Genomic DNA, 11628 nt, shown 5'->3' with positions numbered 1-11628 from the left:
GTTTTACTTAAATTATATATAAAAAAACTATCCATTAAACGAAAAATGTACTAACTACTGGTGAGAACTTACCTTGCGGAGGATAGTTTCTTTAAGATAAAACGATTTTTTAATACATGACATACAAATAAAAAATTAATATAATATTTTTATCAAAATTATAAATGTTATAAAATATTATACATTAATAATATTAAAATTATATTTTTAATAAAATCTATTTATTATTATTATTATTATTATTATTTTCATACATTTTAAGTGTACTTTAGAAAAATGGAAATAAATTATTTATTGATTTTCATAGTTTCTTTTTACCGTAGATTCGGTAAAGAGGAAAACGTATAAAAAGTAGGGAGTGTCGCTTTGAACCTCAACTCATCCTCATTCTTTGGATATACCATAAAACTTTTCAACAATAACCACCTGCTTTCAATGATTGCGGCACCAATCTATTGTTTGTATTATATAAATGGCTATTTTTAATTTAAAAAATTATTATTAATATAAAAACAGATGTTTTTCTTCGTGTTTAATTTGATAAAAATACTAATTTCATTTTCTTCCGGAATAAATGAGTGAGAAAATGATAGTATTTACAGATATTATTTTTTTGAAACCCTTTCCTTTTCATAAATAAATTGACATCAGATAATAGATAAATTTCGTGTCTTCAATCTTTTTTTTTTGCCCTTAAAAATTATACCAATCAAAAAATAAAATTGAATTAAACAAATAGTCAAATACAATACAACTGTGTACGACAAACTTTCTCTATCTATCCATATATTAAAAAAAAACTTAAATTATAACCGATTGACAAATTCATTGTTAAAAACAAAAGCAATTCTATTGCATTCTCAAAAAATGAAAATATAATTACAATAATAAATACAATTCCATTTTTCAGTGCATTATTGAAATCTTTTATGACAAGACATACTTTCTTATTTGATCTTCTAATACCGTGCAAAAATATAAAATAAAAAATAGTTAACATTTGAAAAACATGAAACTATTTAAATATTTTGATTAATAAATGAAAATAATAATAATAAAAAGTCGTAGAAGAATTTAAAATTATTAAATAATGAAAGGCATGCATGTCTATTGTCTTCTTGAAAGAAAGTGGATGATATAATAATTTTGATTTTTTGAGTAACCTCGTAGTGAGTGCCTCCTCTCTTTCTCCTAATCCTCTTCGTCTCATTCTCCAGATTTTCATATTTCTCTCCTTGCAATTGCCTCCATCAAGATAATCGACACATCTCGAACCAAAACGCTACTTCCCGATTGTCGTTTCAATCCCATGGATCCCGCACCTGCTGCGCAACGTCGTCTCAGAGCCATTCACTCCCACCTCATCGCCGCCGTCGATGATTCTTCCTCTCACCTCCGATCCAACCCCACCGCCGGCGAGTTTGCCTCCGGTACGCTCTCTATCTTCAGATAACGGTTGATATTGCACTTGCGTGCCTCACTCGGGAAATTGGACCAACGAGGATAAGATAGTGATGTTTATGATGCAGTGTGGTGGATCAAATTCTGTGGTTTTTTTTTCCTCTCTGAGGATGAAGTTGATTTGTCTTTTCTGAATTTGGGATTGGAGGCAAAGTAAAAAGGAGTACGGATTTAATTAATGTGTATTGGATAAACTTTTAATCTTTTGGGTGGGTCATTGGAATGGCTTTATGGGTCATCAAAATCCAGAAGAGGGTCAACTTTCATGCTTTGATAGTGCTGGGCGATGTGAGTGGTCTTTGGTTAATTGGATTGTGTGGAAAGTTGTTCCCTGAGAAAAGAGAAGATTCGGCTTGTCTCACTTTTTCAGTGTCTAGGGCACTTAATAGTCCTGATCGCTGATTGGAGGGTTTTGAGAATGAATATGTCCCAGTCTATTTGTTATCGTCCGTTCGTGCATTTGGGGAAACTTTTGGACATTTTTCTTCCGTTGATGTGCACAAAAAAATATAAAAATTGAAGGCATACAGTGGTTGTCCTTTTTTAAAAAAAAATAAAACAAAACTTGCATACTGTTAGTGCTGTTTTTCCATCAAAATTGAAGTTTCACCTCAATAATAATTGTAGTAATAAGTTTTGTCCTGGTAATGTTGGAACTTGGAATTAAAATTTAAAAGAACGTAGACAACAGTTTGGGAGGTGTTTTGTTGTTATTAATGTTTTGGTGAGGCGAACGCTTAGTACTGGACAGACCTGAATGTTGCATATATTGGTTCTTAGTTCCCACTTCATTATCTGGAACTTCTTTTATTTTTATTTAATTCTTTAGTCAGAAGAAGCGGGGTCATGGTTGAGAGGAGTTGGGTAAAAAAACTTTAGATTCTGATGCATGATGAAGCTTGACTTTGTGCAATGTATCGATAGAAAAATACTTGCATTTTTCTAATTCATTCAAGTTATGTGATCTGGACAATCACATCACTAATTTTGGTACGTAAATGTTAATTAACAGCGATAATTGCCTATTAACTAATGATGTGATTGGCTTAGTGCTCTCTGAATCTGAATTTTACTTCTAATCATTTTACATCTTTTGGGGACAATGAGAGGAGCCAAGACTCAAATTGGAATGCTATTTCTCATTCTTTGGTAACAATCCTGAACATTGAACATTTTTAGTTTAAGGAAATGAATTTTGAAATAGTAGACTGCCCTAATTCTATGGTCACTGTTGATCACATTACTCAAAGGTGACTGGTGAATTTTTTTTTCTATCCATTGACTGATGAATGTTTTCATATACCTGGCTTAATGGAATTTTTACTTTACCTTCTTGCAATTACTTTATTCGTCAGGCATATGTGATACTGTTAGTTTTGACCTTTACTCTGAGCAGAACAAGGGTATAGTGTTGTACTCCCAGAGAAATTGCAAACAGGAAAGTGGAATGTGTATAGGTATACCTTTTCTAATGTTCTTATTTCAATTTTTATACATCATTCTAGGGCGAAGTCTCTGACTCTTGTATCATTTTTAAATTATTATGGCAGGTCTGCACGTTCTCCTCTGCAGCTGGTGAGCAGGTTTCGTGATAATCCTGAAATCGGCACCCTGCATGATAATTTTGTGTGAGCATTACTCTTTTTCCATGCAAAAGTTATCTTTCAACTTCATAAGATTGATGAGTAATCTGAATGAGCAATACTTTACTAAGAAACTATTTTTCATGTCTACAAAATTGATATGTATGTTGTTAAACTTTGTTAATAATAGGCGCTCAGTTGAAACTTTTCGAGACTACAAATATCTGGGAACACGTATCCGTGTTGATGGAACAGTGGGGGAGTAAGCAGCTCAATTATCAACCTATGAGGCTTTTTGGGAATTGTTTGTTTTTTCATTTGTTCTTACTTTACATCATTGTCACCATTTCCATTCTTTAAGGTACAAATGGATGACATATGGAGAAGCAGGTACTGCCCGGTCAGCTATAGGTTCTGGTTTGATTTATTATGGAGTCCCAAAGGTGAATGCTAGATTATATTTGGATGGTTGTTGATTATTATTTTATAGTTTACAAAGTATCGAGTAACTACTGGTTTACATGTTCATTTTTAGGGCTCCTGCATTGGGTTATATTTCATTAACAGACCTGAGTGGCTCATCGTTGATCATGCTTGCTCTGCATACTCATATATATCAGTGCCTTTATATGACACTCTTGGTATGTTGCTACAATTTCTCAGGGAATATTTTTTCGTTCATATTTATCTTGATCTTATCTTTAGATTTAACCGCAAGAAATTGCTTGCTTTGTAGGTCCTGATGCTGTCAAGTTTATTGTTAATCATGCTGTTATACAAGTTATATTTTGTGTATCTCAAACATTAAATTCAGTAAGTATATGTGAGCTTCTTCAAAATTTAACATACCTCTTTTGTTACCTTTACAATGAATACCATAGGATCATTAGTACCCTTTTTGATGACTTAGTGTGAATTTGATGGATTTTACATGCAAATACTATATGCATCGAGTATACTGAGTCTTAGTTTTAAGGTCTCTTGGCTTCTGGATCATGTGCACAAATATTAAGCTAATCCAAACACAAACTAATTTGATTAACTTCTGTGGATCAATCATATTTGATAAAACAAAAACTAACTAATTGCTTTTTCAGCAGCTATTTTCACTAGTAAGTAATCAATAATATCTGTAGAATGAGAATGTAAGATCCCAATTTCCTATTCACCCTATAAGTCAAGTTCCATTGATTAGGTTGATGTTTCAGTTAAAAGCTTTGGAGTTTAATGTAATATTAGGTTTTGTTTTTACTTTTCATGGTATATAAAATCACTGAATATATGTTACAAAGATTATCACCTTGTATTTTTGGGGAATAAAAATGTTTTTGTTGTCTGCATTGTGATTAGGATCAACTAATCGATTAACCTGTCATGAAATAAAGATGTATCCATGTTCATCTCCACTTTAGTTTTTTTTTTTTTCTTGCTAGAGTATTCTACACAGCTTCAATCATCTTTTGCAAAGCTTATGTATCATGTCTCCTTTCCCTTGCAGTTGTTGAGCTACTTGTCTGATATTCCAACTGTACGGCTAATCGTGGTATGTGTGAATTTATGGCTTGTGTTTGCAACTGAATGCCCATTCACTAAGTAAGCCATGCTAATTTTTAGTTAGTATGCAGGTAGTTGGAGGTATGGATGATCAAATCCCATCACTTCCACCATCAGCTGGAGTTCAGGTTATTACATATTCAAAGCTACTTAATCAGGTAATTTTATTGTTTTCCCTGTCAAAGAATGTTGATTTTGTGGAGCAATACATAGCAGATTCATGTTATTTATTATATGCTTCCCTGATTTAGTAACGAAATTTCACTTCTGTGGTTTTCTTTTTCTATCTCTGTTGTGGTCTATCAGTTTTAAGTTCCTTTTGTAAATGGTATTGCTAATAATTTGATCTGCTTCTATTTAATGTTTGTTACTCCTTTGTTTGTGTGATTTTTATTTAGGGACATAGCAATCTTCACCCCTTTTGCCCACCAAAACCTGATGACATTGCAACCATTTGCTATACAAGTGGTACAACTGGAACGCCAAAAGTGCGTAGGTTCCCATAAAATTATGGTTTAGTTTTTCTTGGTATATTATTCCTCTAAAATGTTTTTATTAGCTTATAAATCAATTATTCTTCATCTTTCCGCTCAACAAATTCTGGTCAGGGTGCTGTCTTGACCCATGAAAACTTTATTGCAAATGTTGCTGGGGCTACTTTAGATGAGAAATTCAGCCCTTCTGATGTGTGAGTCATTTTTGAATATCTACAGTATTCATTGTCATTTTTTGGCTGTTACAGTTCACTCTAATGTCTTTACCTAATTGTCCTTTGATTTTCAGTTATATATCCTATCTCCCTTTGGCACACATTTATGAACGAGCAAACCAAGTCATGACAGTATATTTCGGCATTGCAGTAGGATTCTACCAGGGGGTGCGTGTCTTTAACTAATTAAGCTTATTACGTCCTTTCATTTGGTTTATGTATAATCATTTTGAAAGATCTTATATGTTTACGAAAAAAATAATGTGTTATAAATGCTGCTTTATACTTGTTTTGCATGGATCTGGTGAGTATAGCTACTTAACTTTTAAATAACATAGAAATAAAGATCTCTCCTACAATATGCTGTAGCATAAGCGGGAGCGGCCCATATAATTTGTTATGTGAGGCCAACATATTTACATTTTCATACTTGCCATTTCACAACATGCTGCATTGATCTGTAAAAAATTTGTTTTGAAAAAGTCTTACATGTATGTATGCGCACACACACATATCCATGGATGGATTAGAATGCAACCTAAAATGTACTTTCTAAATAATAACTACCTTTTTGGCCTGACTGTTCAGCTGTATTTTCTAGTAATTTAATCTGGTTTGTAATATACTATACCTTGTATGATATGCTAAGGTAGATTTTGCAATGGTTAGTTGTTTCATTATTTTCTGAAATATTTTCAGTTAAGCCTGACATAATGACATTTTGTTTTTAACATTTGCATGCAGGATAATATGAAATTAATGGATGACCTAGCTGCTCTAAGACCTACTATCTTCTGTAGTGTTCCTCGGCTGTATAATAGAATATATGCTGGGTAGAGTAATTATACATCTATACTGTATTTTTAACTGTTAGCTTCTCATATGTTCATTGTACCATTCAATTGAATTTTTTATTTTGGCAGTATCATCAGTGCTGTTAAAACATCTGGTGGTCTGAAGGAGAAACTATTTAATGTTGCCTACAATGCTAAAAGGCAGGCATTATTGCATGGTAAAATATATCTGCAATGATCTATCTTTTCCATGGCTAATGTTTTATAGTTATTTTGCCTGATTTCTTCATTATACTACTTAATTATCACTATTGCTTAAACATTGCTTCAGACGATTCTTGTACCAAGGTTATTCTCCTATCTTTCATTCATTGATGGTCATAAACTCCCTGTTTATATGTGCTATCAATAGTTTATATGGCTGTATTTTTTCTGTGGGAGAATGGAAGATTCTTCTCTTCCCACCCCATTTTTATTTCTTGTAATGGGTTGAATTGAATCTCATTTTCAACAATAGTAGCATATTTATTTTCCAAAGCTTGTTTTTATCTTTTACATAGCTGGAACAGAAGTTCTCTTTTGATGACTAAAATGTTTTAATGCATTATTTTTTGCTTTAATTTTCTGCATTTGCTGTACTGCTGCTTAAAATTCTGTCACTTGTGGTCAAATTCATGCTTCTTTGTGTTTGGGTTTTATCCTTTGCATTGAGTTTAATGTGATGGATCGGCAGTTATAGCATGTCTCTAATTGTTTAAACATACTTTTGATTCTAAGACCAATCCTAGTTTTCCAAAGAGATATAAAACAAATTTGTGACCTTAATTAGGCATAATTATTGTAGTACTTTCTGCAATTGTGTACTCCTGTCAGTTCTGACTTTCTGTATGACAAATGGCTCAAAATTTAACTGAAGCTTATATTCTCCAATGTTGCTTATTTCTTATACTTTGTTTGTAAAATGTGTTCTTTCTCAAAACAAAAATCAGTTTAGCTGTAGCTGAGAACTTAGGAATATTATATCCTGCTCATTTGGTTGTGATGACTTTGATGTGCTGTTTAATTACTTTCTGTTCTCTCAAACTTATCTACATGAAGAAATTCCTCTTTTATTTGTGTCTGTGTTCACCGTAGTATAATTTAATAGAAAACTTTCAATGTCCATATTTTCATCTGTTGCAGGGAAGAATCCGTCTCCAATGTGGGACAGATTAGTTTTCAACAAGATAAAGGAAAAGCTTGGAGGACGAGTTCGTCTAATTGTGTCAGGTGCCTCACCTTTATCACCTGATATCATGGAATTTTTAAAGATGTAAGTTTTACACAATATTGATGTATACATTGCTAAAGATAACAGACCTCTTATTATTATTTTTATCCATTTTTCCTTGCTGAATAATGTATGAATGTCTACTTCACAGTTGCTTTGGTGGTCGAGTGACTGAAGGATATGGAATGACTGAGAGTACATGTGTTATTAGCTGTATTGATGAGAGTGACAAACTTGGTGGTCATGTTGGCTCTCCTAATCCAGCCTGTGGTGAGTATTTAGTCGCATAACATTGCTTGCTATACATTAATGATTTAACCTTGATATTATATTTCAGACAATATGCAGCATGCCAACCATTCAACTAACTTTATCATAAAATGGTGAAAACTATAATTCTTTTTTCAATTTATTTTTAAAAATTTTGTCGCAATATCCTATCATTGTGATTATTCAGAATGTTCGTTCCCTTGGTACTGAATTTTAGGGATGAGCTGTTTTCTTTATTTGATGTATTCTTTTATAAAATGTTAGTGAATTCTAGACTGATTTTTTTTATGCTCCTGCTGAATGTGTAGTTTTTGTTTATGCCTGCTATTGGGCTGCTAAGGGACTTTTTTTATATTGAGTTGTCACTTGGATTTTTCACTTTAGTGCAATCTAATTTTTATCATCCGAAGGACCTGAATTATCACCTGATAGAAAATATGGAAATTAATACGTGTTGGGTTCTGTTCCAATTCTTTCCTGCCAATGGCAATTTTCCTTTTGCTTTTATAATAACTTTGTGTTGGTGTTTAGTGTTTTAATTGTATTTTATTTGTCTAGTAACCATGAAAAAGTGGATTTGAACACTTTACCTTCGCCCTTCTAAATTGAGAGAATGTAAAAAAGATGAATTTATATTTAATTTATTTTAGCTGTAGCTTAGTTTGCCCAATGCCAAGAATTTTGTTCTTTTGTTTCAGAGATAAAACTTGTGGATGTTCCAGAAATGAACTATACATCTGAGGATCAGCCCAATCCCCGCGGTGAAATTTGTGTCAGGGGTCCCATTATTTTTCTGGGTTATCACAAAGATGAAGCTCAGACGTAACTACCTTGCCTGTTTGGTTCTTGTGAATGAAATATACCTTGTCCTGTTTAAAAGTACCTGAATTTGAATCAAAATGAGCAGGAGAGAAGTCATAGATGAAGACGGATGGCTGCATACTGGAGATATTGGAACGTGGATGCCTGGTGGTCGTCTCAAAATTATTGATAGGTGAGATTGCATCATCCTAATTATAATTATAATCCCTATTATTTAGTAAAAAAAAAGCTTTTTAAATTACAATCCATCATTAAATTGATTCTATTTGTTTAATTTCATTTCGATCCAAGTGTGCTCTTTCAATGGGTAGACTTGAATGACTCCTTATAGTGAACATGCTATCTTTTATTGGTGCTTTGTTGAGTGAGTTTTATTGTTGTAAGACTTATAACTACATATTGTCTACTTAACTTTTATATATTCAACTTAAGTGACGTTCTAAGAATGATACCCCTAGTGGCCTGTCTACTTTCTCACCACAATTTCCACAACGTTGGATGAATTTGTCTAGCTTATAAATCAAAGTTTTTCATTTCGTTTTAGGAAGAAGAATATCTTTAAGTTGGCACAAGGTGAGTACATTGCTCCTGAGAAGATTGAAAATGTATATGTCACATGCAAGTTTGTGGCGCAGTGCTTTGTATATGGTAAGGAAATGAATCGTTCCTACAATTTTGTTGTGTGCGCCCTTTATAATGTGTCTCTTACTTTATCCATGGGTAGCTTGTTGATGCATTTTTTCCCCTTTATAGGAGATAGCCTAAATTCTTCTTTGGTAGCTGTTGTCGCAGTGGATCTTGATGTCTTGAAAGCATGGGCTGCTTCAGAAGGCATAACGGTAGTATAAATTTATAGGTTGTTTTAATCTCATTCATTGTGTAATTTTGCTTTGTTCATACTGCCTCTTGATTTTGTTCATTTGGTTGAATATCCTGGTGAACATACCATTCAGGATGGCTAACAAATCAAGCGGTTAAAAATATTCAAAGAGGGTTTTGTTTAACATGATTACCAGAAAATCCTGAATTGTATTTTTTGCTTTAAGTTATACTTCTATTTGTCGAACATGTACTAAAAAGTCTATCTAGTCAGTTTTTAAAACACAGTTTTAATTTGAAAACGTCTTGAAATGTATTTTTGAATCAGATTAAGTATGATAAGGACTTACTACAAATTTTGTGAAAACAAATTTGTAGGAGAAATTATTTAGCCTCGTAATATAGGGCTTGCATTCACTTATGCTTGTCAATAACTACCTGAAATAGTACGAACATTTACAATTGAGTTGAACTAGCCTTTTTTCTTTGATCCTAGAAGAAGTTACTTCAGGATCAATTACGGTGCTTTGTGGTGGTTCTTTATATTTCTTTTGATAGCCTTTGTGGTTCTTTCACCTAATTTTGCACCCGTAGCCCTGTATTTGTATGATGGTTCTTCTATCTTAGTAAATTGTGTAGTCCTTTCGAGGTTTCACAAAAATTTACGCACTGGCCGGGTAAAACATGGGAAGTTTATATGTTAACATGAGGCAGGCCCGTGTAATTTTGAAATTCAAGAAGGTTGAAATCTTTTATTTTATATCAAAATTCAAGGGAAGTTTAAGAAATTTACTCTAATAATTTTATTTTGCTGCAAAGTTTGATATTAATTTATAAATATAGGCTACTACTATAACTGATACTGTGGGCATGTGTGTAGTATAATGATTTAGCACAACTTTGCAACCATCCAAAAGCAAGGGCAGCGGTTTTGGCTGAGATGGATGCTGCTGGACGAGAGGCACAGGTAAATTATTCATTTTATGTTACATTTATGCCTATCTTCTAATTTGGCTCGTCTAATAATCTTAAATATCTGTATGTTTATTTTATGCAATGTAGCTTAGAGGTTTTGAATACGTAAAAGCTGTCACTTTGGTGCTTGAACCATTTACGATGGAAAATGGTCTGCTGACTCCAACATTCAAGGCAAGCTATGACTTCTCAGATTGCTTGTTTTTCATTTAGAAAATGTTAACATCAGTCTTTAAAGTCTATTTTAAGTATTTAAAAATGATAAATTTTTTTTAGAAAAATATTTGTTATTCTTTTGTTATAAATACTTTCTTGTCTGATTAAAAACTTCTTATTTTCATTTTAACCTGATATGTGCTGTGTGGTAGTAAATCATGTTTTGTGTATGTGCATGTAACTTTTCAGATTAAGAGGCCTCAAGCGAAGGAATACTTTGCAAAAGCAATATCTGATATGTATAGTGAGCTCTCAAGAAGTGATCCTTCTCTGAAAACGTTGTGAAATTGAGGCCATCAGGAGCAGCTATTGGACTTCTCTGTAAACCCAAAAACAAGAGAGAAACTAATAAAGACACGACTGAGAACCCCTCATCGTAAACTACAATTATACGCTTCGTAAGGCAACATAACAGAAGCATCCAATGGGAACGATCTTGCAACTGATTGTTGTATTATGTTGTATCATTTCATCAGACTAATGCTAGAACCCGATTCATATTGAAACTTAGCTTATGGTTCTTTAAGGTCAAATTGCCTTACGCAATTTTTATAATTTTCTTTTCAATCGATGTTTTTGTAATTTTTTAAAATATGTTTCTTTTCATTTTTTCCTTGTGAATCGATACCTACCCATTCAATTGCATTTTGATGCTTGTTTTTATTTTGGTGGGACTTAACTAACTAATATTATTGCGTGTGGGTATTCTTTTATCTTTTGGCGGAACTTCACTAACTAATATTATGATTCTTGTGAATATTCAAGAATCGAAATAACATTTATTTTGTATTATATAATAACGTAAAAAATTTAAAAAAAAAGAAAAGGGATTGAAGTGCATATTTAAATGCGAGTTAAGTTAATCAAGAATATAGTTTGTAACATGATTTTGTAATTATTATTATTGAATACAACTGTGGTGTGAGCATCCTTTCTGAAAAACTTCTCTCTATCTTTTTTCAAAATTTCAGTTCTGAATTGGCAGAGAAAGAAATAAAAGACAAAAGTAGAGAACCAGACAGACCTGAAACTGAAAGGGAAAACAACAGTCAGATGAGAGTCTTTTTTGCGTTCTACACTGACAGCTGCTTCAGAGTTACAGTTTGGATGCACCCTCCTTGTTTTCAACTATTCATTTTATATATATATATACAA

The 11628-nt window shown here is 32.6% G+C and overlaps 1 protein-coding gene across 6 annotated transcripts; it reads left to right on the top strand.

The window, feature by feature from the left end:
* Positions 1-819: 819 nt before the first annotated feature.
* LOC113873547 (long chain acyl-CoA synthetase 6, peroxisomal-like) lies at positions 820-11134 on the top strand. 6 transcript variants are annotated; one of them, XM_027511702.1, is made up of 23 exons: positions 820-1430; positions 2858-2918; positions 3012-3089; positions 3235-3306; positions 3406-3487; positions 3580-3685; positions 3781-3857; positions 4543-4587; positions 4670-4756; positions 4997-5086; positions 5207-5286; positions 5382-5475; positions 6052-6140; positions 6231-6319; positions 7284-7413; positions 7523-7641; positions 8340-8463; positions 8549-8635; positions 9008-9111; positions 9217-9302; positions 10163-10249; positions 10345-10431; positions 10663-11134. In XM_027511702.1, the coding sequence occupies exons 1-23, from the start codon at positions 1310-1312 to the stop codon at positions 10756-10758; spliced, it is 2091 nt and encodes a 696-aa protein (XP_027367503.1). In that variant the 5' UTR covers positions 820-1309; the 3' UTR covers positions 10759-11134. The 6 variants fall into 6 exon arrangements, with proteins under 6 accessions (XP_027367503.1, XP_027367506.1, XP_027367505.1 ...); XM_027511705.1 differs by having other exon boundaries at positions 1106-2610; XM_027511704.1 differs by having other exon boundaries at positions 1106-2711; positions 2817-2918.
* The last annotated feature ends 494 nt before the right edge of the window (positions 11135-11628 follow it).

This window comes from Abrus precatorius, unplaced genomic scaffold (genome assembly GCF_003935025.1).
Source record: "Abrus precatorius isolate BTA unplaced genomic scaffold, Abrus_2018 Scaffold7, whole genome shotgun sequence".
NCBI classification, from domain to species: Eukaryota; Viridiplantae; Streptophyta; class Magnoliopsida; order Fabales; family Fabaceae; genus Abrus; species Abrus precatorius.
Note: the sequence above shows the minus strand (reverse complement) of the source record. Positions and strands in the feature narration are given on the sequence as shown.